This window comes from Narcine bancroftii, chromosome 6, assembly GCF_036971445.1.
Source record: "Narcine bancroftii isolate sNarBan1 chromosome 6, sNarBan1.hap1, whole genome shotgun sequence".
NCBI classification, from domain to species: Eukaryota; Metazoa; Chordata; class Chondrichthyes; order Torpediniformes; family Narcinidae; genus Narcine; species Narcine bancroftii.
Window position 1 is genome coordinate 212,588,850 of NC_091474.1, and position 27,558 is coordinate 212,616,407.

General features: G+C 39.5%; 1 protein-coding gene across 2 annotated transcripts in view; it reads left to right on the plus strand.

Annotated features, from left to right (window-relative positions):
• Positions 1-998: 998 nt before the first annotated feature.
• Positions 999-27,558, plus strand: part of phip (pleckstrin homology domain interacting protein) — a 258,235-nt gene continuing 231,675 nt past the window's right edge. For both annotated transcript variants that reach the window (XM_069887423.1, XM_069887424.1), the window contains exons 1-6: positions 999-1,159; positions 1,262-1,320; positions 1,406-1,435; positions 1,596-1,655; positions 8,986-9,136; positions 9,239-9,337. In XM_069887423.1, the coding sequence (XP_069743524.1) occupies positions 1,120-1,159; positions 1,262-1,320; positions 1,406-1,435; positions 1,596-1,655; positions 8,986-9,136; positions 9,239-9,337 (439 nt within the window). In that variant the 5' untranslated portion in view covers positions 999-1,119. The remainder of the gene's footprint in view (positions 1,160-1,261; positions 1,321-1,405; positions 1,436-1,595; positions 1,656-8,985; positions 9,137-9,238; positions 9,338-27,558) is intronic.

Sequence of the window (27,558 nt, forward strand, 5' to 3'; positions counted from 1 at the left end):
TGTAACAAAATTAAAACTCAAATAAACTAAGAGCATGTAGAAGAAATCCGTGATGACATTTTCCACTGTGGGGGGGGGGGGGGGGGGTTTAAAAAAAACCCCAAGTCCAACTCAGACAAGGCACACAACTCATTTTAAGTCTTCCAGATGGCTTCACAAACCCCATTTAAACACTGAAGTCGATCCACGTGATGATTTTGCAAATCACTCACAAACATGAACAGAAGAAGATTAAGGTGCGATCAGCAATTTTGTTTCATTTGCAACAATGGAAACAACATTCACGCCCTCGACCCAGGCCCAGATTTCGCTGCACAAGTCGGTCGGTTCAGTTCCCAGTGTCAAGCAGTTCTGAAGGCCTGCTCGAACCCAAGGAATGTTTTGTGGCGAGACCATGACATCCCCGTCATTTCCACCAGATCATTTTCTTCCCCCTCTCTCCAACGTCTCCGGGGCAACTCTCACTTTGGCGCGGCCAAAACGGATTCTTACATGTATATATTTTTTTTAATGTGGAGCCAATTGCGTGTGTTCATTGATTGCTATCGAGGGAGGTAGCAGCAAAAGGGGGAAGGGGAAAGGGGGGGGGGGGTTAGGATCTGGCGGCCGCTCCTGCCCGGGCTCCGGCGCGCGGGCTCCGTCTCTGTCCCTCGCGCGACGCGGCCTTCCCTGTCCTCGCGACATTGTTGCGGCGCTCATTCCTGATCCTCTGCGTCATGTCACCTCACCCAACCCCCCCCCAACCCCAAACCATGCGTCAGATCCATCCGCTCAGCACAGGCTCACAAAAAAAATCGACACACACAAAAAAAAAGCCGACACGTTTTTCCATCCCGCCACTTCCGATGCGAGCCGGGGGGTTCCGCGCGGAATGTAACCCCTTGCAAGTGCTGGCCGGGGAGGTGGGGCAGGGTTGCCCTAGTTTGGAGGGGGGGGACGTTTTCTGCGGGGGACTCTTTTTTTGGGTGCGGAGGGAGCCGCTCGGGTGGAGGCGCTCGCTCCTCTCCCTCTATGTGGGTGAATGGAGGAGACTCTTCCTGGAGAGTAAACACTCACGCACAGACGAGCTGATTGCATCGGTTCCCTCACCGTTTAACACTAAAAAAATCACCCCCAAATATGCCTGCTGATATTAAACAAATCTATGAATTGGAATCTGGTGAGTAAACACATGCAACAGGAAGGATTATGTGGGTTATTTCTAAATTTACATCCACCATCAGGCATCTGATGACCGACCACTGTCTTATTATTTTAATAGAATTATACTTCCTAATAGCCAGATTTTTGGCATCCGGACCCTGTCAGGAGGCAACGAATGTGAGTAAATGGATCTCTTGGAATTCAGCAAGGTTTGTGGCGGGTTTTTCTGGATCCTAAACGGCTTTTTATGTGCTCCTTTCAGGTCCTGATACGCGAAGTGGAGGAGAAGCAGGTAAGGCTGCGTTCAGCTGGCATGCTAACTCTGCACGGGACTTGTGCATCTGATTGCAAACGACCTCGTCTTTTAATCATCTTTTTTTTTAAAAAAAGGAAAGGTGCGTGGGGGAATTTGGGGGAAATTTGGTGATTGTAACCAGGGGTTTTTCTTCCAGCTGCTGCCAAAAAGAATAGACTGGAAGGGCAAGGAACATCCCAGGACCTACGACAATTTGGTGAGAGATTCATATCGCTGAGAAAACTTTCAGAGAGGAAAACTTGAATCTCCCGCAAAAAAAAATGTATCAGGAAAACCCGATGAGCCCCCTCCAAAACCAGGCTCCAGCAAGGAACGAGAAGAGTCAGTGGGATGTGAGAGGTGGTGGGGAATGGGGTTGAATCTTTGGGGTGAAGATGAGGAGGACCAGAGAGGGGGGGGGGATTTTTAGTTTTAAGTCTAGTGGAAATAAAGATACGTCATGATTATTGTGCAGGAGCAGGGCGAGCTGAGTGACGCGAGCGCTCAGTGTGGTGAGAGGGCAGCAGTGAGAAGGGAGGCGCGTTGCCTCTCCACTCGCACCAGTGCAGTTTGGCAACGTTGAAAGCTCCTCCAACTCATTGACTGCACACCCACAAACTCAATGAGAGTTTGCAGAAGGAGGAGGTAAGCTCTCTTCACCATTTCTCTTCAAATCGCCTGCTGGGTGAACGCGAGAGAGTTGGGTGTTTAAAAATGACACGTTGTTCACTTGCAAAGGCAAACTGAAATTGCTGTGTGCACGGGGGGGGGGGGGGGGATTTTTAATTTTGTTCAGCTGAGGACTCACCCCAAGATTAAGATCAGATCTGCAGGCTGTGAAATCTTTACAGTTGAACAATAGAATGGATAATTTTGTACGTTTGCCGCAGCCAAGAATTGGAGGTGTTTTGGTGACTCTTTATCAGAATGGTTGCAAAGAATTTTGTAGTTACATTTACAAGATGAATATAAATGATTAAAAAAAAATGGTAGTTTGACAACCAATGTCTTTCAAACCATTCAATATTGTGGAAAAAGCTTAATTTTGCAGATCTAATCCTGGTGGAAAGATGGACAAGATAATAATAAATTAAAAAAAGAGATAGTCCCACAACTTGAGTAGTGGGAGACTCCTTGTTCAGAAAACAAAGAACGATTTTGTATTTAAAAAGTCCGTGCTCGCCGAATTTCAATAGCATTTGGCTTTCTTTATCAATGCTTTATTTTTTTAATTGCTGTTTCAGTTTTTGTAAAATTGTTTCCAGATCCGACTAAGTTCAGTGGGGAAACAAAATGTGCAAAATCTTCTTGAATAAATCTGATTCTGATCGGTGGAAATTCAGTCTCGAGTTCCACCGAATTGAATAGTTTGTACAGTTATTTATGAAAATATTCCTCTGTAAAAAAAAAAAAAAATAAGTTAACTTTTGAAATAAACAAGTATTGAAAACATGTAATATGCATTGATAATGCTGGGAGCAGACTGGTGACTCAATGTCTCAACTTGTTTTTTTTTGCAAAATATTTTGTTAATCTACAGTAGTTCATTATATTTTTATCCATTAATAACATTTAATTTGCAAACAGTAAAACGTTTTAACTGGAAGAAGACCATAGGTAAACAATTGATGCCTGATTGTGTTAGCAAAATACAGACATTGTAATTCCTGTGTGTCTGTGCATTTAAAGCTAAATTCAGGAAGGGCAAAAATTGAAGCAATTTACTAACTTTTGTGATGATTTATGGATTATTAATTTTAATTCGTACATTATTTTGGAACTTGATAAATGTAATGAGAAAGAAAAGATCAAATTTACCCCTGAAAGAATATTTTTTCTCCATCGTTCAGAAAGAAACATTTTCAGATACGTTTTTTTAAAAAAATGAAATCACTATCTTACAAACTGATGAGAGTTTCACCAGTGACTTGAATAATAATGGGTCTCTCTATTCTTTTTGTTGCAATTTTTAATTCTTTTTGCCTTGGATGAATCAAAATGCTTGGAGTAATTTATGCAATGTTGCTTCTTTGTTTGATGATTGCGTTGGCTTTTTGGAGTTTCTAATGTGGATTTTCTGTTTGACAGCAACTCCAAAAGGTTTTTGAATTGGATTTTTTTTTCAGAAATTGGTAGGGAAATATCAAAGTATTGCCCCATATAATCAGAGTCATCAAGTTTCTATACGTTTCGGAAGTTTTAAACCAATGACATGGATGGACAATTCAGTTTAAAAAAAAATCCACAAGGAATTAGTCCTAACACTGTTAGAAATGGTTTTTGCTCCTTTTAGAATAATGATTTCGTTGCAATTATTTTTTTTTTTGCTGCTTTAATGAACTGAAGTGGAGCATTTGCTTAAATATTTATTTTGAATTTGGCTGCCACTGTAACCTCCAACTTTGGAGGACTGAATTGTTCCCTATGCCGGTGTCATGGATGTTGGAAATAATGTTTCCAAACTGAACCCCCAGCTGTAACTTTGAAATGTAAGAGATAGCCTTTACCACTGGCCATTTTTCCATCAGTTTCTGAGATGATTTTGCATTTCTCTCTTCTAATTCTATGAATAACAGGATATTAATCTAAACTTGCCTTTCTACTAGTTTCAACCTGTGAAGTAATGTCCTATTCTCTTAACTTAATTTCAGACATTGGGTTTGCCTTCTCTAGGCTGTAAATCTGTGAAGATCTAAAGATCTACTAAAAGATCTAGATTTAACAAAAAAAAAAGCAGATCCAACTCTCCCATAATTCAAACCATTAATATTGGAACTCAGCCCAGCATGACATTTCCTTCTGTCACCCTGACTGGGTGATCATTAATGAATATCCTTCAAAGATGAGACTAATCCAAGGCCTCCAGGTTTTTATTGTGGTTGTGTCACAATGCAGTTCCCTATTAATTCTTGTGGTCCATTGGTAGTCAGTGTTGCATCTCTTCTGCGGGTGGTTTGTGCATCTTTTCAACTTTATGAGGACCTTAATCCTATTTTTTTTATTGAAGTCTTTTGCTTTGCTCCAAGGTGCTGCTGAGTCAACACATGGCCTTGTCTCATTGTGCAGACACATTTCCTTTGCTTTTTTTTTAATTGCTGATAGAAATGCGTTTTCACTTAATTTTGTCATTTAACTGACCACTGGTGTACCTTGGGAGTTGACAGATCCAGATGACCAACAATGTTTTTAGAGATCTATCTTTATGTGCACAAAATTCTTATAAAATTTAGGAGACTAACATTTTTAGGATTTATTGAGCATTTGGACAAAATTAAAAAAGATATTTAATTAATCCAAAAATAGAGCTAGTTTGGAGGTAAAGGGCACACATCTATCCAGAGTAGTGATCTAATATTTATTGCAGGAGTGAATACATTGCAATGAGTGCTTGTTAAATGCGACAAATTTAGTGTTGGGAAATGCACGCTTCACTGTATTACTTGATAAAATTTTTAAAAATGCAATTTATATATTTTAAAGTGCATTTCTGGGGGAAAAAAAACATGAAAGAAAGCAATTCACTGTTGATTATTCATTAACAGCATATTTTTAGGGCTATACCTGAGATGTGCTGATACAGTCAATTTACAGAGCCATTTTGCCTTAGGCTAAGTATAGACTATGAAAGAATGCATCACAAAATAACATTTTTCTTATGGTACATTTAAGATGATTTTAATTTTAAAAAAATCTCAATATAAGTAAAGGAAATGTGTAAGAAAGTGATTTTTGTAATTAAATTTTAGAATCATTGAGAATTTTAAGAATAGTCAAACGCTATTTGCACCAATACATACATGCATTTGTACTGAATACACCTAATTATTAATATTTCTCCTCTTAAGATGTTCATTCTAATCCCTCATCCCAAATAATAATTTTAGTAGCCACTTCAGATGATGTTCTGTATACTTCATTTTATGCTAATACTCAATGGTGATTGAGGTGGGGGGGGGGGGGGGGACTGGATTTGTACACCTTATCTTTTCCCCTGTTTTAAATGTAGTATCCTAATTTTTTTCTTGCTTATTAATATATATTTTTTGTATTTTATTTTCTCAGACCTGTGATAGCCCTGATCTTGCTAAAGGGTGTAACAAGCTCAAAGGGCGAAATGGTCTTCTCTGTTCCTATGTAATTCTATCTTTTCATTCTTGCAGGTCATTGTCTAAGTAGATGTAAGTAGAGACATAGTGTTATACAGCATCGAAATGGGTCCTGTGGCCCAATTTTCCATGGCAACCAGATGCCTTCATGAGCTAGTCCCATTTGCCTGTGTTTGATCCATATCCCTGAAAACTGTTCCTATACATATACCAGTCCAAATACCTTTTGAACTTTGTAATTGTACTTACTTCTATGGCTTCCTCTAGTTCCAGATGAGGGCTGCAATCTGAGTGAAAAAGTTGCCACACATGTTCCTCTTAAATCTTTCCCATTTTACTCTAGTTCTAGAATCATCCACCCTAGGGGGAAAAAAAAAGACTGAACATTCACTTTGTACATACCCCCGTGATTGTATAAACTACTAAAAGGTCAGTCCTCACTATCCTTTGCTCTGAGGAATAAAGGCACAAACTCTTCCTGCAACTCAAGCCCTCTATTAATTACAACATCCTTGTGAATCTCCTCTGTACCCCTTCCAATTCATGAAACATAGAACAGTGCAGCCCTTCGAGCCACAATATTGTGCCAACCTATGTAAATTTACTTCTCCATAATTTGACCCTTTCATTTCATATACCCATAACCCTTTACTTTTAGATGTCCTTATTTACCAGCCCCAATTTCCTCCACTTGCCTTAAACAGATGTCCTCTGGTGTTTGCTCTTGGCACCCTGGGGAAAAAATGCTGTCTGTCCACCCTATCTAAACCCCACATCATCTTGCATTCTGTGTTTGCAAAGAGAAAAGTCCGAGCATGCTCTTCCTTGCTTCATAAGGCAATTCCAGGCAACATCCAAATAAATCTCTGCATCCTTTCTAAAGCACCTACATCTTTCCTGTAATGTGGTGGCCAGAACTGAATACAATACATAATACAACTCAGTCCCTGATTGATGGACAGCACATCATTTGCATTCTTAACCCCTCCTGTCAACAGGTGCAGCAATTTTGAGGGATCAATGGACTTGACTCCCTCCACTCTTTAAAAAAACCTGCCATTAACCATATATCCAGCCTTCATGTTCGACCTTCCAGAGTTCATGTTTATCTGGATTAAATTCCATGCCCAACTCTTCATCCTGTCCATATCCTGTTGTCATCTATGGTAACCTTTTGTACTCTCCACAACACCTCCAACCATCATGTCATCCGCATTTCATTGATATTCTTTCTATAGTTCAGTGAACAGAACTGCATGTATTACTCCAAGAATGTTCTCACTAGCACCTTGTAAAGCTGTATCATAAGGTTCTAACTTGTGTATTCAGTGCCCTCCCTAATGAAGGTGAGTACCAAACTCCTTTATCACTGCCCTGTGTACCTCTCTGTTCTGCAGCACTCTCCAGGGCTTTGCCATTTATTGCACAACCTCTATCGTGGTTTAACTTGCCCAAGTGTAACACCTTACATTTGCCAAGAGTTAAATTCTATTTGTCATTCCTTGGCACACCTTTCCAGTTTATTACCTTCTTGTAAACTTGGATATTCTTCCTCACTGTCCTCTTCAAATTTACTGATTGTATTAATTGCATTGCACAGAGTTTTAGACTCTTTTATGCTGGAAAAAAGACTGACTATTCACCATATCTATGCCTCTCATAATTTTATAAACCTCTACAAGCCTTCCTTGCTATTAATATTTTTCTAAGTTTTGTATTATTTGTTATTCATTGGGAAAATATATCAGCTGGATATATGTTAAATATTTTTTTTCCAGGATGATGGGAAATGTATCTAAACCTCTTGGTGAAATTAAACTATTTCCCAGCCCCCTCTTCCCCCTAACTCCATAAATTGCAACACTGTTTACCTCTTAAATTTTGGGGGATAGTCTCCTGAGTGTTGGTCCACATCGAAATCCAAGTAAGTGTCCTCTGATTATCCTACCCTTCTGGCGGAGCCCTTTGGGCTTCCTTCTTGTTGTCTGCAGAAGGTCTACTTTAGGATAGATTTAGAAATTGATTCAGGGATGCTCTGGCCAATGTGACATTTTTGTAGCTAATAAGTTAATAAATTATAAGGGTGCGGTGAGGCATAAATTTGAACGTTAATTATTGTGGGCTTGTTCTTTTACTGATTTTGCACGCCGTCAGTTTTGGTCTGAGCTTTTTGTGTTAGAGCCCACTTGAAATAAGGGAATTAGTTGCCTACTGACAATGCCTAGTTCAGCAAGTGGGGTAGGCCAGCCAGTAGGGTGGCCGAACAAACACTGGTCAATTGGTGTAGAAAGTGCATAAACAGTGGTCCATTTGAGCCCCTTTTCCCTGTGATTGCTGCTTCCTGAATTCCTGAAAGGCCTTGACAGGATGTTCCCATTTATGGGTGAATCAAAAACTGGTAGTCACTGTTTAGAAGTAAATGGACCTCTTTTATATATAAAAAAAATCTCAGAAATCTTTTTTCCTGAGATGAGTGAGTCTTTGGAACTCCTTATAAAGGGTGGTGGAATATGTTTAAGGCAGAACTCAGATTCTCTAAGGAAAATATTGAAAGGTTACTGGGCCAAGAGGGAATGTGAAGCTGGCCCAAGTTTCCAATTCCAAGGTATTCATGTTTCTTGACAGTGACTGGTTTGGCATTGCAGAGTGAAGAAGTTATGAGCAGGCCATCAAATACATTACATCTTTTAGAGACTACAACAGCAGTTGATTTTAATGCTGCCACTTTGCGAGTTTCTACCTGTATGAAAATCAGCCTCATTCAGCTAAATGAACAAGAAAGCTTCTTGACTTCTTATCATCTCGTGCTTGCAATATTGGGGAATTAGATCAAACTTGCTGTACTGCTATTACCACTGTAAATAAAGCCACACATAGCACCACAATTGCTGCAGTTAATTCTGAACAGTATGTGCTGAAGCCTCCAAGTAAGATGCAAAGAAAAAAGTAATGGACGGGTGGATGAAAAACCTGGGGCATTTGGTGCAGGATGTATTTTCTCTTTTTGTTCCATATTGCTGAGGAGCAGTAATGGAGCTGAAATTTAATCTGGTGATCACTGGAGATGTTTTGTGGAATGATTTCCTGCGATCTTACTGCTTTTTGTTTTGTTACAAAGAGAATTAATGATAAGAGGCCTAGGTGCTTTCTCTCTACTGCTAGTCTATTTAATGAAAATTCAACTGCAGATTGATGAGCAAGGGAAAATCTTTGCTTGGGTTACTTCTTGAACTGAGGGAGTAGATAATGATGCATATGATGTTTGTATCTATGACTCAGCAGTTCCACAAAACAAAAAAGTATGTTGTCTGGCTTTTTAACTGTGAAGTAGCGCCGAAGAAATGAGGATTGATCAAAATAAGCAATCTTCTATTGTTTGTGAATCTAGGGATTTAATTATTTCTCCTTTTTTAATGATTTTTTTTTGTGAATTTTAAAAAGGTGAAAACACACAGACACATAGCTCCGGATCATCTCCTTCAGATATGTCAGCGACTTGGACCTCTCCTGGAGAAAGAGATCCCACAGAGTGTTCCAGGAGTCCGCTCATTGCTGGGAGCTGGAAGACAGTCTTTACTTCGAACAACCAAAAGTATGAGGAGTTCATTAGTAAAACATTCTCATAATTTTTCTTTCTTCCTCATTTCAAGGAAATTCATATAATAATTCTGGATTTTTAAAATTAATATGAAAGGTTGCAAGCACGTGGTATGGAAAGGATCAGCTCTTGCAGCATTGCATCGAGGAAGACCCCCAGAGCCACCAATCAATTATGGCAGCCCACCTAATATTGGTATGTTTATGAGTTTATTTTTTGCTTTGGTAATGTCCAAAAATAAATGCTTTATCAATTCAATGCATTTTATATTTTTTCATGTTGATTGGAGCGAGGGATGTAAATACTTGGAATGCAAAGTTTTCCATTGTCACAGGTTATCTTAAAAAGTGAGATTTTTGTGCAAATGTATACCTGGTTGCGCAATGAGATACAGTACATAACTGGAAGAATTCAACTGATGCACTAATATGAATGTCTGTTTATTTCACCAATTATCCCGATTACTGAGCAAGTTGACAGTTTAGTGTTTTGTACTGAATTAAGTCTGTCAAATGACTAGTAAAATTTGAGATCATATTGTCCTCATTAATTAGTGTATATTGGAAACTTGCAGTACTGCCCTAGAGAAGCCTGTATATTTTTTTTGATAAACTGAACATGGAACAAAAACCTAGATTGAGGATTGGAAGTTTCTTAATGTACACAGTTTTATAGAATGCAAATGGAATATAGCACTAACTAAAATGTTTGGTTCCTGGAAATGGTCAAGAAATTTTATTTGGCAAGTCTTTAGAATTGTGCCTGTTGAATGTTAATTAGTAAAATGAAAGGACAAAATGCTCTTGTGTTCCTAATTAAGGTAAATTTAAATTTAGGCACACAGCGCAGTAACAGGCCATTTCTTTGTCCGTGCTGCCAAAATTACACCCAATTAACCTACTCCCCCGGAATGTTTCGAATGGTGGGAGGAAACTGGAGTCCCCCAGGGAAAACCCACATAGACTCGGGGAGAACGTACCAACTCCTTACAGACAGACCAGGATTTGAACCCTGATCCTGATTGTTGGTGCTGTAAAGGCATTGCGCTAACCGCTACGCCAACTATGCCGCCAAGTAAATCATACAATTGCGCTGAATATCTTCAGTGACAAGAAGATGAAACATTGATAATTGTCACTAACTTAATGGAACTGAGCAGAAACTTAAGACCAGTGGCCATGATTATTAGTTTGGTTAAAGTCCTAAATTGGGAAAGTCTAATTTCAATGGAAACAGACAGTTGATTGGGAGAGGCTGTTGGAATGCAAATAGACAGATGGCAAGTGGGAGGCTTTCAAAAATGAGATAGGAAGAGTTCAGGCAAAGGACGTTCCTGTTGGTGTGGCAGGCAAGAAAAGAAAGATTGGGAAACCGGCTGATGTGCGAAGTCTATTCAGAAAAAAGTGTAACTATAGGTAGCTGGGATCAAGCAAGTCTCTTGAAGTGTAAAGGAGATGTAGGAGTACATCGAAGAAGGAAATTAGGAGGACAGAAAAGGATCATGTGATGTTCTTGGCAGAAAGATGAAGGAGGATCCTAAAAGGTTCTGTGTATATGGAAAGCAACATAAGAGCCAGGTAGTGATGGGTCTCATAGGATCAGTGTAGAATGAACCCTTCTTGCCTGTATTTACTGTGGAGAAGGATTTGGAAGCTCTTGAAATCAGGGAAAGGTATGGTGATATACTGGGACATATCAGTGTTACAAGGAAGTGGTTTTGGAGGCCTTTAAAGTATTATGGTGAACATCAGGGCTAACCAGATGTGTCTAGGGTGTCACAGGAGCAAGTGAAGAGATAGGTGGGGTCTTGGCTGAAATTTCTGTATCTTTGTTAGCCACACGTGATGTACCAGAAAATTGGAAGCAAATGTACTTGTGTTTGAGAAGTGCTGTAGTGATAAGCCAGGAAACAACAGGTTGGTGAGCATTGCATCAGTGGTAGGAAAGTTATTGCTTGGGGCCTTGATGGATAAAATTTACTTGCGTTGGGAAAGGCAAAGACGGATTCGGAAGAGGTAGCGTGAGATTCTGTGAGCCATGTCTTACAAATTTTAGTTTCTTGAAGAGGTGACCAAAAGGATTGAGGAGAGTAAGGCAGTAGATGTCTACATGGGCTTTAGCAAGGCATTTGAGAAGGTCCTGTATGGTAGGCTGGTCTGGAAGGTTACGGATTCATGGTGTTAGCAAATTGCATACAAAAATTAGCTTGGGGGTAGGAGGCAGAGGGTGATAGTGGAGGGTAGGATTTAACTCTGGAGGCCTCTGTGTTGCAGGGATCCATTCCAGGTCCATTGTTGTTTGTAAAATATATATTAATGATTTGGATGAGAATGTAGGCGGCATGATATAGGTTTGCAGATGACATCTAGTTTTGTGGTGTGGACAGTGAAGAAAGTTACCTAAGCTTCTGATAAGATCAAGATCATCACAGTGAGTACGAATTGGAAACAATGTTTCCTCCTCACTGATTATCAATACAGGTGCACCCCATGGATGCGTGCTTAGCCCACTGCTCTACTCATTATACACCCATGACTATGTGGCCAGGCACAATTCCAATGCCATCTACAAGTTTGCTGATGACATCACAGTCGTTGCCAGAATTACAAATGGCAAAGAGAAAGCGTACAGGAGGGAGATGGATCAGCTCGTTGAATGGTGTAACGACAACAACCTTGTCTTCAACAAAACCAATGAGATGATTGTAGACTTCAGGAAGGAGTCGGGAACATGAGCCAATCCTCATAGATCAGTAGTGGAGAGGGCCAAGAACTTCAAATACCTGTGTGTCAACATCACCGAGGATCTATCCTGGAGCCTCCATGTTGATGCAATTACAAAGAAAACTCGCCAGCGGCTATACTTGGTGAGGTGTCTGAGGTGGTTCGGTATGTCTCTGAAGACTCTTATAAACTTCTACAGGTGCATCATGGACAGCATTCTGGCTATTTGCACTACTGCCTGGTATGGAGGCATCAACTCTCAGGACGAGAATAAACTCTAGAGTGTTGTTAATTCGGCTTGGCACACCACAGGGACCAGACTTCATTCCATCGAGGATATTTACATGAGGCGGTGTCTTAAAAAAGCAGCCTCTATCCTCAAAGACCCCCACCACCCATCGGGGAAAAGGGTACAGGAGCCTAAAGACTAGCACTCAATGGCTCAAGGAACAGCTTCTTCCCTGCTGCCATCAGATTCCTGAATAATTAATGAACCATGAACACTGCCTTATTTTTTGTGCACTATTTTACTTTTTTTCTAGTAATGTCATAAGAGGGTTATAAAATGTATGTTTGCACTATCTTCTTTGGCTTGGCTTCGCGGACGAAGATTTATGGAGGGGGTAAAAGTCCACGTCGATGCTACTACAAAACACTGAATTTATAAATTCACAATAAATTCCGATTCTGAAAGTGAGCCAGGGAATGGGATATGGAATTTAACTTTGGGTAGGCTGCACACATTGAATAGCAGGGCCCTTGGGAATGTTACTGAACAGGGAAACCTTGGGTTACAAGTACATAGTTCCCTGAAAATGGGGGCATGTTGACGAGGTGAGGAAGGCCTATTGTACGCTTGTATAAGTGTTAGGACATCATGTTACAGTTGTACAAAATGTTGGTCCGGCTGCACTTGGAGTGTTGAGGGCAGTTCTGGTCCACATAATACAGATTTCAGATTAAAACAAGGATGTAGTTGAACTAGAGAGGGTGCAAAAAAAATTCACCAATTCTTACCTGGATTAGATTGCTTGAGTTATTAGGGAGTGATTGGCTAGGCTTAAATTTTCAGGATGGTTTTCCTTGAATGAAGGAAGCTGAGGTGAGTCATGACAGAAATATATAAAATCTGAAAATGATTCTCCATTGAACAATACACTAACGACCATCACCTTGATATTAGTTCAGGTGAGCGATAACATCATGATCCAATTTGCCTATTGAAGCAATTCATTTGGTTGTTTTGTGTCCTGTGATTCTCCAGAGAAAGGAGGTGTTTCCCTAGTGACATGTGAACAGTTTCCACTTATCACTGGCATGTAGAAACAGATCAGTTATCCATCTCATTTGCTATTTACAGTTTTGTGCCTATTCCTGTCGATGTGGAAGTTATTACTGTTCAGTATAAGTGAAGACCTTTTTGGCATGTTTCTGGTTAAGGTGATTTTTGATTTCTAGCATGAATAGCAGACAGAACCAAATAGCTTATTCCTTTGTTCTGATTTTTGTGTTCTTTTTGGAAGTGTAGAATTAGAATTTGAGGGAGAAATTGAAGGATTTCCTTCATCTAGACACATTCATGTAATAACTGCACAAAATTTGTTAACTTTTGCTGCGCACTAGCCTAGCCCAGTGCCCATACCAATAAGAGAAAGTATGTCCCTTCAAAGTCACTGAGGGACTGGGAAAGGAGCTGAAACCAGTACCCTGAAAAGATGTCAGAAGTATAAATGTTTGTCATTATCTTAAAGGAATCTACAAGGGTTCATTGAGACTTGAAAATTATTAATTTGATGACAACTTTTGTGCCCAGCAGTGATGTGCTAGCTCTCCATCAAGTCACAGATTTCAATGCTTCGAAAATGTCATGTGAAAATACTGAAATTGGATGAGAGAATAAATTAAGAATTTTTTTAAAATGTCAATTTGAACTTTAATCTTGGATTTCTTAGTGTGGCAGGTCTGCTTTTATAAGTGTTATTAAAGTGTAACTCAGATCATTTAAATCAATCATGGAGATCACGGGGTCTGTGTAAACATCACCAACACACTTAAACTTTATTTCCCAGAAAGACAGCAGAATGATAAACTAGATGATAAAAATGGTCCACGATTTGCTGCAAAATTGACAATGCAGAAATTGACTTGTTGAACATAGGTGCCAAACACTAGTTACAACTCCATGGAACCCAGTGCTAAACCAAAAAGAGAAATATAATTAATGATTCAGATTTGGTTTGACATTTGCAGTATATTCAATAATGCTGTATTTTGAGGTTATAAAGTCTAATTTTGGCAATGGAAGATCAAAAAATGAATGACCCATCTCCTTCAAAAAAAATGTACCGAAATGCTTCTGAATAGAAAAACCTAGCACGGCTGTTCTGTTCAAGTGTTAAACACCAAGTCCAAAGCCATGATTGGATTCTGTTTAAGGTACCAAAGTTGTGCCCATTGAAGAATTATCTGGTTCAATTCTCGGTCTTGACTCGTGTTGCGGAAGTATTCAGCAAAAAGTTTGGATAGGTTATATACGTTAAGGTAATTTTTTTCTTAAATCAATGGTAATTTTGAATATAAATTATTCATTCAGATCTTGCTGAGAGCCAGCTTTCCACAGAAATGAAAAATCTTTTTACTGTTGTACTTGATCTTTATTGTCATTTATTCTCCTTTTACACTTTCAGTTCCTTTAACGATGCCTCACAAGTAATTAAAATAATGGAAGGTATAGTCAGGGTAGTTACTGAAAAATAGGTTCCCTTGGGAGATCAGTCAAGCACTAAGAACATAAGGTGAGGGTGAATTATTTAAAAAAAAAAAAAATTTGGTCCAAGCAAAACCAGTTTTTGCATTGCAGGTAGTGAGCACTGATAGTGGAGGTAAATTAATTTGTTGTATTCCAAAGGGTCTTTGTGTCTGAGAGGAGAGAATTTGAAGGACTATCAGGAGAAAGGTAGGCCAATGGGATTAGAAGTACATGCTTCCTCAAAGTGACTAAATGCTGGACAAGCGGGTGAAAAATACATAGGGTGTACTTGCCTTTGTCAGATGGGGCATTAAATAAAGAATTGGGAAGTCATGTTACCACTGTATGGGATGTTGGTGAGACAGCACCTGGAATACTGTGTGTGGTTCTGGTTGCCCTTCTGAAAGGAGGATATAAATTATGGTAATGGGAGTGCAGAAAAGATCCACAAACATGTTGGAATTTGAGGACTAGAGATATAAAGGGGAATTTGATGGGCGGCGATTGTTTGCCTTGGCATGGAGGTTGAGGTTTATAGAAATCAAGAGGGAATAGATGAGGTGAATGGTGATGGCCTTTTTCCCAGCGTAAGGGAGTCTGAAACTAGAGGGCGGATGTTTCGTGAGAGGGGAAAGATTTTCACACGGAGGGTCGTGGGCACAATTATAATGCTTCAATGATATTTGGACAGATTAATGCATGAGAAATTTTTAGACTGATATGGGCCAAATGGAGGTAGCTCAGCAAAACATCTTGATCGGTGTGGGCAAGTTGGACTGAAGAGTCTGTTTCAGTGGTGTCTTTGTATCTGACTTTGAGATTAATATTTGAAGATTTAGTAACCTTATAGAACCATAGAACGCTATAAACAGGCTATAAAAATATTGAAAATAAAGAAATGAGACAAAACAAATTAAAATTTGGGATGGGGAAACAAAAAAAAAGTAGAATGGATGCTAAGTTTGTGGAATAATCTGATGGAGGGTTGGGAAACCGATTCTGTGAAATAAAATATAGATACATTACAGGTGGTTTTGGAAGTTCTTCAACTAAGTTTCGATAATTTCAGTGTAACCTGTATAATCTCTTTGAGAATTTTTTTATTAACAACTCTTATGTGGGTGACGGATACAAATGATTTTATTCCAGGCTGATTTTAATCAGTGATTATGACATGCAGGATGCTTCTCTTGGAAAAAGGTAGTAAATCTTACTGAGAGTTGATACTGATTGTTTTAAAATCAGATAATTCATTAGAACCATGTATTGGATACCAAATTAAATAACTTGTTCACCCCAATCCTCCAGAAAGAAGTTTAATTGAATTTTTTTCATAAACTAGAGAAACCATGGTGATTTTTGAAGCATTGTGACCAGGTCATTTATTGATCCCTTAATTCAGTAGTTCTCAATATTTTTTTTCCCCTCACATAGCACCTTAAGTGATCCCTTAAGAGGACCTATGGCTTAGGATGTGAGTGGAGTGAAAATGGTAGAGAACACCCCCTTTCACACTTGCAAGTGATCCCAGGAATTAATCACCAATCGGCCTTTAAAGTGGCTAGTGTGAAGGCAGTGGGTTGGGGAATCAAAGCAGCAGTGGAGCAGGTGGGCAAAAAAATGTAGAGAATAAATCAGTTCATTGCCAGCATCAGATGATGTCATCTCACACTGGGGATTGACGGCTTCGACCCCTAGTACAATCCCTGGCATCTGCAGATTGCCGACCTTGCAATCAGACAAGTGTGAAATGGGTATTTCAATTGTGGGATTGAAATGACCCAGATTTTTGTGTGAGTCCAGGAACATGAAGGAAGAAAAGATTAAAATGAAGGTATAAACTTTGCTGTGGGAAAGCCACGGTGATGTGGAGAGGGGGATAAAAGCAATAGTGGACAAGTTTTAAACAGCATGGGAAAATTGGTAGCGCTATAGTGCACAATTTATAAAGACTGTGGGGATAAACAATGGACCAGACTTCCCAGAATTCTGTGCGGGCAGAGAAATCCCTTCATGAATGTTCCGTGCATATAGCCCTTTCTCTGCTGCATGGAATTCTGGGAGGGCAGTTTTGCTATCGCTTTTTCCCATGGTATTTATAAATTATACATGATAGTGCTACCAACTTTCGTACGTTATATAAGTTGCGCGCTGTAGCGCTAAACTTTCCTACCTTGTTTAAAAATTGTCCACTATTGGTAGCACTTTCCCATGGTCTCTTATAAAGGTTTATATAGGTTGGCACAACAACAGGGGGTGAACCGCTCATACTGTGCTGTACATAAAGCTTAATTATGTTCTAATTAGGCATGATTAATTTTGTTCCAATGGAAGATCATAATACATTAATCAGGATTGATCAGGTGAAGGGTCCACCTTCACTCAATGCCTCATGATGTCACCGGTAGAAGGTAGAACAGTCCTAACCCTGGGGATGGCTTCTTGCAAATGTGAAAGCATTTAGTGCCCCAGTTAGGAGTGGTCAAGTATGAAAAACCAAACCCCCATTCCTATCCCAGGACACTGAATGGCCAATTTAGTGAGATGCAAGTGTGAAAGGGGCTAACCACTACCTTAATAGAAATGGTTAAAAATACAAGAAATTGGATTAATCTTCATGTAGGATAGCATATGGCATTGTTGATAGAGAGTTAAGTCCATTGTTAAAATACAAGTGATCAAAGAGCTCAATGACATAAAATATAAAAGTTCAGTAAAAAAATATGACTTTTTGAATCTGAAAGAGAAAGATTGGTTAATATCTTGACCAAAATCCTCATTGCAACTTATTTTTGGCTACGAATCAAGATGAAGCTTTGTCTAAAATTAAAGCTTGCATTAAAATAAATGCAGTTGAGCCTGCCAGCCCTCCCTTGCTCACTAATCTGCCTCTGCTCTACTCATTGGACTTGCTTGATTTATTCTCTACATTTTTTTTGCCCACCTGCTACACTGCTGTTTTGATTCCCCAACCCACTGCCAAATTAGTTCAAACCTTCCCAAGTAGCAGAAGCAAAGCTCCTTGCAAAGATAATCATCCAGTTTAGATCCAACTTGTCCTTGGACTAGTCACATCCACCCCAGAAGTGATCTCGGTGATCCAAGTACAATGAAACCCCCAGTATCCGGCACTTATGGGGATTGATTGATGCCGGATAAGTGATTTGCCAGTTGCTTGAGATTGCTGGTTGCTTGAATTCTGAATAATGGGGATTTTACTGAACCTGAAGCCCTCCTTCCTGAACTTGCTATTTAGACTTGAATTCCTTGTTTATCCTCACTAGTATGTGGCACATGGAGCAATACTGAGTTTAGAACTTGATAGGTCCTGTTTTTTAACCTGTGTAACTCTTCTCATTGTACCTATGCTGTTGGTGTTAATGTATATTATACCTTGTTCTGTTCTTGCTTCCCCCCCTTCAGAATTTTCTGGACCTAATCAGAGACCCCTTTGATCCTGGCACCAGGGAGCGGTTAGCATTCTAGAGGCTTGCTCTCAGTCATAGAGGAGGCTATTTGTTCACCTCCCTCATGAAGGCCCTGCCACTACTCATCTACATCTTTTTTTAAAAAAAAACATGTTGTGGATCAAAAACAATTGTGATTTGCAAACTCAGCTGCTGTTGCCAGTTTCCACTGTGACCAGAGGGGACTTGCTGTGCTTATAGCCACCTCTTTCTGTACTTAACACCATGAACAACTTGCTAAAAGTCTGCCACTTTCTGCATCCCTGATCCTTAGTGGAAATCTTGGTGAAATTACCAATCGCTCACAAGATTAGTGGTACTTTTTTAATCTTGTATATCATTGTCCACCATAAACTGTTTGAGGGTCCACTAAACTGATTTTCAGATAATTAGAGAAAAAAAAACCATAAATGACCTTGTAGAGGTGGTGATATGATCTAAACTTAACACGTGTTCAGTGAATCATGGGCTAATTAAGAACAGCTGCAGATCGGGTTAAATGTCTAATAGAATATGGAGGAATTGGCACATCCCCCACGAAAAATAGAGAATAATGTGGATGAATGCATGGTATTGATTGAAAATTGATAAAGGTAAAGCTATTTTAAAAAAAGGACACCATCATTCTAGGTTTGATTTAAAATTAGGGCACTGGGTACCATAACAATTTCCTCATTAATTTTTGGTTAAGACCACACTTGGATTAGTATATGTAATTTTGAATATCATCATATCAGAGACAACAAAGTTTTATTCACCAGAACGATATGGAAAGTAGTGTACAAATTCTGAAAGCAAACTTGGTCTTGGGATTATATCATTTTGTACAGCAAAAAAATAAAGGTATGTGGATTAAAATTAGGATAGAAATTATACTGCTGTCATATGATACTTTGATTTGGGTACAAATCTGAGTAGCTGGATACGGCTGTGAGTACTGCACTTCTGAAAGCTTCAGTTTTGAATTACTTTCTAGAGTACACCAAAATGATTTTGGTGCTAATGTGGAATGTTGAGGAAATGCTTCATACTCTCGGGCATTGAAGGTTAAGGGATTGCTGTATTTGAATGCTCTCAAATTATTTAATAGTGACTCAAGAAAATTTATTTCATATGGGAATGAATTCAGAACAAGATGGGACAATCTCAAATTTAGAGTCAGGTTAATCAGGGATTACTTCATTCATTTACACCATCCATTGCAATTCCTTCATAAAATACTTGGATATTATGATATTGCATGCAAAAAAAAATCTAATCGCTCATGAGTAAAGTGCTTGCTCTTAGAGGAATTAAATGCCAATCTTGCTTTCCTGTCTCTTTGTATTTAAATATTTATACCCTATCCCCTACTTATGACCTATGCGACTTGCACATGACCGAAACCAAACTCTATAAATTAAAATTTTTTTAAAAAGTATGTGTAAATATAAAAATTACTCTTGGCCGTATGTCCATCAGTGCTAATGGGGTGTCAGACGATATCCTGACATTGTGTACATCACAGCATTTCTCTCCATTCTCAGGATAAAAGAAAGCTGTACAGGTACAGTGGGCTGTCAGAGCGCGGGGCAGTGGGATCACTGTGGGGACTGGTAGCGGGCTGTCAGGAGAGCACGGGACAGTGTGGGGACTGATAGCATAGGAAGTACATGCCATGCTAACATTATGTCTGACATAGTCCAATTTGAGATCCGACCTGTTGGTTGGAACAAAACTTGGACGCATGTTGGGGAATGGCTGTATTCAAATTCCAAATGAGAACATAATGACAGGGATGTAGTTCTAGAGTGGGAGGTCAAGATTTCACCATACATAAATATAGATCATAGAAATAGAAAAATAGGAACAGAAGCAGGATCTTCAAGCCTGCTCTGCAATTCAGTATCTCATGGTGGATCTCCAACTCAATACCATATTACTGCACTCTGCAAACTTCATTTGTCTACCATTCACTTCCATAGACTTTTATAGTAGAGAATGCCATTATTTACCATCTTTTGAGTAGCAGTTGTCTTCTCTCACCCCCCCCCCCCCAACCCAAGTCACAAAATTCTCAGGAAAAATGGATAAGACAATAATCCTTGTTTCTTGACCCATTCAGCAGGGGTAAACTCTTTTCCTGTTGCCCCCTGCCAGAATTTTTTAAAAAGTCTAATTCGTACAACTTTTGCCATGACAGGAATCAGTTTGAAGAACCTTCATTTTATTGCCTCCATACCAACTGCAACTTTTTGGTAAGGAGACCAAAACTGGACACGTGCTTTCACAAAAGCCCATAAAAGTTGTAGCAAGACTTATTGCTCTTGTACTTTGAATCTCTTCCCAGAGACCAATGTACCATTTGCCTTCTTAACTGCTTGCTAAACCTTCTTGTTTTGCTTTCAATGACTGGTGTTCAAGGACATCTGGGTCTCTTTGTATGTTACCATGTTATCTAATGCCCCTGCAACCGCTGCAACCGTGTCTGCCTGTCCCGCATCGGACTTGTCAGCCACAAACGAGCCTGCAGCTGACGTGGACTTTTACCCCCTCCATAAATCTTCATCCGCGAAGCCAAGCCAAAGAAGAAAATTTTGATAGAGGAATGTCTAATCAAAAGAAAACAAAAAAGATGGTTCACATTTAGTGTGAATTTCAAGTTGTACAAACTCTTCAATCCAGGTCACTTCCCTCACCAACTCCTATTCAGACATTTCAGCAGAAAGGAATATGAGATCAATATTTAGTAAAAGTACCCCTTCTTCCCCCAGGTTGTAAGTTTCACATTGACTATAGTTATATGTGCTGGATGGGTCACGTCTCCAGAATGGAGGACCATCGCCTTCCCAAGATCGTGTTATATGGCGAGCTCTCCACTGGCCACCGTGACAGAGGTGCACCAAAGAAAAGGTACAAGGACTGCCTAAAGAAATCTCTTGGTGCCTGCCACATTGACCACCGCCAGTGGGCTGATAACGCCTCAAACCGTGCATCTTGGCGCCTCACAGTTTGGCGGGCCGCAACCTCCTTTGAAGAAGACCGCAGAGCCCACCTCACTGACAAAAGGCAAAGGAGGAAAAACCCAACACCCAACCCCAACCAACCAATTTTCCCCTGCAACCGCTGCAATCGTGTCTGCCTGTCCCGCATCGGACTTGTCAGCCACAAACGAGCCTGCAGCTGACGTGGACTTTTTACCCCCTCCATAAATCTTCGTCCGCGAAGCCAAGCCAAAGAATGCAATTTAAATAATATTCTGCCCTTGTATTCTATGAGTGGATAACCTTTCATTTATCAGCACACTGCATTAACATTGTAAAACTGAGACTGTTTATTGGGATATTTTGAATTTAAGCAACTGGCAAAAGAAAACTGAGGAAAATAAATAAAAAAAAAAGAAAATAAGAATAAAATAATACAGTACAATTCTGATTATCCAAAATGGTCAGGACCGCACTTATTTTGGATGATTGAAATTTTTGGATAACTGGTCATTTAAAAAAAACTGCCCAGTATTAACAGCAAATCACTTGTATCAATGTATAAACAACAACAACAAACAACAAGGTGAAGCTTTTTAAGCATTAAAATAATGTTTAATTCTCACCGAAAAAATGCTGGCCGCTGCCGATCTCTGACACGTTCCCAACGCCATCACTGATAATTGAGACCACCCAACTGCTGCTGCCAATCTCCGACATGACCTCACCACTGCCGCTGATCCCCAAGGAGGCTTCCCGAGCTGGTGGAACACTCACTGGCAAGTTGACAGGCTCCTATCTCCTCGAGGCTTTGTTCCGGCAGGGGCAGTTCTGGCTTCTCATCCTAGTTCTTGATGTTGGAGCCCGACACAGACCTAGCCTTGACTTACACACGCTCCCTCTCACAACCGCCAATGCCTATCACAGTCACCTCCCCAATGAGGTTCCTGCTCCTGCCAAGGAGCCCAAGGTCTCGCTCCTGCCCGAGAGACCACTCTCCTTGATGACACCGAGACATGGAATTCTTCCGACTGCTTACAGCTGGGCTCCTTAAAGTGTCCTCTTATCCCTGCTTAGTAAGATCCACCCATTCAGAGGCTTTATCTGTAAACTTTGGCCACTGGCAGATTAATTATCTATAATGTTATTGTTCGTCTTACAGGCGGCCCCATATAGGAGGAGGAACCTGCAGATGCAATGATGGTTAAATGTTTTCAAAGAATGAACATAAAGTAAAATGCTTTTTCTTTTTAAAATATTTTTATTGAGTTTAACATATAAGCATAAATCAGAATTGACAATTACATAATAATTCATTTGTATCCAAGAAAGAACGCACACAAAAAAACCAATGGAGAAAAGTAGATAAAACTATATCAATAATTGCATATTATACAGGTACACAATCCTTTATCCGGACATCTAAAATCCGGCAAGTGGGGAGAGAGATGGCACGCGAATCGGTCAAGCGAAGGGGAGAGATTGGCAGTGTGAGTTAGGCGGACGAGGGCGAGAGACCGGCAGTGCGACTCAGGCGGATGGTGGGGGGGAGACCGGCAGCGCAACTCGAATGGGCGAGGCGGGGAGACCGGCAGCGCGGCTCGGGCGGGTGAGGGGGGGGTGACTAGCAGCGTGACTGGAAGGGGATGGGGATGGAGGTGGATCTGGCAGCGCAATTCGGGTGGCCTTAAATCTGGCTTTCCGAAATCTGGAAAAATCTGAAATTCGGAACACACTGACCCCCAAGGGTTCCGGTAAAGGATTGTGTACCTGTACCTCAAACATGAAATTGAAATAATCATTCATGCAACCATATTAAACCCATTTGTTGAAATAGCTTTTATAAAATAAAGGGGTAAAAAACCTAAAAACTAAATCTAATCTAACCCCTCCCTCTAATCAAGGTTACTTTATAAATTAATAAAAATAAATCAATAATGTGGAACTACTGGCGACCCCCGGAGAACAGACAATGAACGACTGGAATGTGCAATAATTGTTAATTCTTCCAATTATAAAAACTAAGAATGGGCCCCATAATTTCATAAATTAACACTTTCTATCTTTAATATTATACCTAATTTTTCTCTAAACTTAAATATGTCATTACACCATGTAACCACTGTGTATGAGTAGGGGTTTAATAAAATAGCTCATCTGGCTATCAACATTGTAAAAGCAAAAACTTTTTTCTGAGACGCCGATATAAGTTTATCTGAATCACAAGGAAAATCAAACAAAGCAATTTGCAGGCAAGTTTCCAAATTAATTTTAAGAATCATTGATAAAGTTGGAAAATGTCTTTCCAGAATCTCTCAATTTGGGCATTCCCAAAGCACATGAATCAGAGAAGCTTGAAAAATTTTATATTACTCACATAATGGATCAATGTCTGCCTAAAAGCAAGATAATTGAAGTTTGGACATAGGAATTCTGTGTACCACCTTAAATTGTGATAAGCAGTGTCTTGCACAAAATGAGGAATCATTAATCGAGCTGAGAGTAGAGAACCAATCTTCATCTGAAAATGTTAAATTCAAATCTCATTCCCAATGACTTTTGATCCCAGCCATGGGAACTGAATTTAAATCCAATAAATTATAAATACATGATGTTAATCCACCAAGAAAATAAAATTATAAATTTAAAAAAACATCAAGAATATCAGTGTTGGAAATTCCTGGAAAATCCAAAATCTTCGACTGAACAAAATGTCTAATTTGTAAATATTTAAAAAAAAATGTCTTTTGGAAAGATTAAATTTTACTGATAATTGTTCAAAAAAGGCAAAATTATCTCAAATAAAGAGATCATTAAAACTTTACTACCTTTCCTATGCCGTTCCTTGAAACCTGTGTCCAACAAAGCCAGTGAAAAACCATTAATTCCGAAGATTTTCCTAAATTGAGCCCAATTCTCATCCTATTGTCCTTAACGGATTAGGTGTTGATTTGGAAAAATAAAATGATTTAAAAAAAAAAAAAAAAAAATCCTAAAATTGCAATTCCATTTCTACCCAAGAGGAGCAAATTCACTGACTTACGCATGTTAATAGTCGAATAATAAAATCTAAAATCATAATCCTCCACTTAATGTGATCTTTTGAGGATGTATTTTCCCCCCTCCTCCTCTCCATGTATAAGTAGAAATAGCTAAATACAGCGAACTGAAAAAGGATTTGGAAATAAAAATGGGTAATGCTTGAAAAAGATACAAAAATTTATGTAAAATATTCATTTTAATCAAATTAACATGTCTTACGATTATAATAGATAAAAGTGACCAACCCGATAATAATGGTTTAATCTTATTGAGTAATACCCAGATATTCTCCTTCAATAAGTTTTTATAACTTTTCGTAATTGTAATTCCTAAATATTGGAAATGTTTTTTCATTATTTTAAATGGAAAGTTGGAATAACCTGCAATAGGGAGAAAAACCTGCAGATGCAGTGATGATAAAATGTTTTCAAAGAATGTGATTGAAAATAAAGCAAAATGCTTTAAGGTTTATATACATGCAAGTGAAGTGTGTTCAGTCTCAGTACAGTATAATATTTTTGTCTTTTAAACTGTTTATTCTTAAATGCATGTGTATTAGTTGCTCATTTTAAGATTAAGTCTCAAGCAACTGGAAAATACACTTATCTGACATCTACCAATCTCCATAGGTGCTGGATACGAGACGTTTTACTATATAATTATTTTCAGATACTTCAGTGATTTACCAAACAATGTTCTCGGGATGTGGGCTTTGCTTGAAAGGCCAGCATTTATTGCCCTAATATCTTGGGGCTGTTAATTATTAACACTGTTGCTACAAGTCTTAATTCACTTGACATTCAATTTCCTTAAAGATAGAAAATTTCCTTCCCTGAAGGACATAATTGGGCCACATAATTTTAACAATAATTTAGTGATTCCACGTTTTGTAGTTTTAGACATGGTGTGTCACTTGTTGATTAATTCTAGCATTTTATCTTTATGGTCCCAGAAGTTCCATTGTTCTAAATTCCAGACATATTTACTACAGTATTTCTTCAATGGTGTGATTTGAATTTGTATCTTAGATCATTTATCCAGGTTTTTGGACTGCGAGTCTACAAATGTGATAATTTTTACACCATCTCGATCTTTCTAATCTTCTATTAACCATGGAGTGGTGGGGGCAGGGTTGACTACTGTTGTGAAACCAAGTATGGTAAACAGAGTTCAAAAACAGGTTCCATGGTGATGCAGATTGATGGGCTGAGAGCATAATAACTGTTCCTATTTCAATGAGATATTTTAGCTATGATGACATTGATAGATTGAATTGAGAAAGATTATTTTCTCCAGTTGTAGAATTTGCAATAAAAAGGTAGTAGGACCGAATGATATGAGAAATTTCTGTGTTGAAAGTTGTTGAAGCAGAGAACACTTTGGCATAGAAGTTGTTGAGGCAGAGTGCATTGTATCCTTAACAGAAAAGTCAATGCACATTTAAAGCAGAGATGAATGGATTTGTGGGGAGAAAAACTAGTGTTTGAGTGTTCTATCAAAGAGCTATCACCAAAATGATCTTATTTTGTGCTACAATAATTTTGTTCTTTGACAAAATAACACACGACAGTATATTTACCTGGAAGTTCCACACAGATCCAGTGTTAGCAAATATTGTCGTCTCTATTGCAAAGTACTCCAACTGGGAAATGTTCCTATTGATATGGGACCAGGTTAGTCATTGCATAACTACAACACTAGTTATGACTTTGTGTGAGGTAAGTAGTGCTTTTAATGAATCTTGGAGTTTTTTGAGGATGTTACCAAGAAAGTAGATGAAAGAAAGGCTGGGGATGTTGTCTACATGGACTTTGGTAGGGCCTTTGACAAGGCCCCACATGAGAGGTTAGTTCAGAAAGTTCAGATACTAGGTATCCATGGAGAATTGGTAAATTGGATTTGAAATTGGTTGCATGGGAGAAGTAGGAATGGCAGTGGACGCTTCCTCCTCAGACTGGACGCTTCCTCCTCAGACTGGACGCTTCCTCCTCAGACTGGACGCTTCCTCCTCAGACTGGACGCTTCCTCCTCAGACTGGACGCTTCCTCCTCAGACTGGACGCTTCCTCCTCAGACTGGACGCTTCCTCCTCAGACTGGACGCTTCCTCCTCAGACTGGACGCTTCCTCCTCAGACTGGACGCTTCCTCCTCAGACTGGACGCTTCCTCCTCAGACTGGACGCTTCCTCCTCAGACTGGACGCTTCCTCCTCAGACTGGACGCTTCCTCCTCAGACTGGACGCTTCCTCCTCAGACTGGACGCTTCCTCCTCAGACTGGACGCTTCCTCCTCAGACTGGACGCTTCCTCCTCAGACTGGACGCTTCCTCCTCAGACTGGACGCTTCCTCCTCAGACTGGACGCTTCCTCCTCAGACTGGACGCTTCCTCCTCAGACTGGACGCTTCCTCCTCAGACTGGACGCTTCCTCCTCAGACTGGACGCTTCCTCCTCAGACTGGACGCTTCCTCCTCAGACTGGTGTGTGTCTCAGGGATCAGTGCTGGGACCGTTGTTGTTTGTCATCTCTATCAATGATCTGGATGATAATGAGGTAAATTGGATCAGCAAGTTTGCTGATTTCACTAAGGCTTTCAAAGCTTGCAGAGGGATTTGGACCAAATGGAAAAATGGGCCAGAATATGACAGATGGAATTTAATGCAGACAATCGTGAGGTATTGCATTTTAGAAGGACATACATAGTAAATTAACAGGTAGGACATGCATAGTAAATGGGAGGGCACTGAGGAGTGTTGAAGAACAAAGGGATCTGGGAATACAGATAGATAATTTCCTGAAAGTAGTGTCACATGTTGACAGAGTTGTAAAGAAAGCTATTGGTATCTTGGCCTTCATAAATCAAAGTATTGAGTATAGGAGTTGGAATATTATGGTAAGGTTGTACAAGACATCGGTGAGGCCAAATTTGGAATATATGCAGACCTGGTCCCGTAACTATAGGAAGGATATCAGTAAGATTGAAATAGTGCAGAGAAGATTCGCTAGGATGCTGCTTGGTCTTCAGGAGTTGAGTTACAGGGAAAGATTAAACAGGTTAAGACTTTATTCCTTGGAGCCTAGAAAATGAGGGGAGATTTGATAGATGCTTACAACATTATGAGGGATATAGACAGTAAATGTGAGTAGGCTCTTTCCACTTGTATTAGGAAAAATAAATACAAGAGGTCATGGCTTTAGGGTGAAAAGGGGGATCATTGGGGGAACCTTTTCATTCAGAGAGTGGTTGGAGTGTGGAATGAGCTATCATCTGATGTGGTAAATGCAGGCTCACTCTTAAGCTTTAACAATATATTGGATAGTACATGGAAGAGATCTGGAGGGTTATGGAATGGGTGCAGGTCGATGTGACTAGTGGAAGTTAAGTTTCGGCGTGGACTACAAGAGCTGAGTGGTCTTTTCTGTGCTGTAGTATTCTATGGTTCTAGTTACTGAAATGAACAGGAAATTGGCTTTT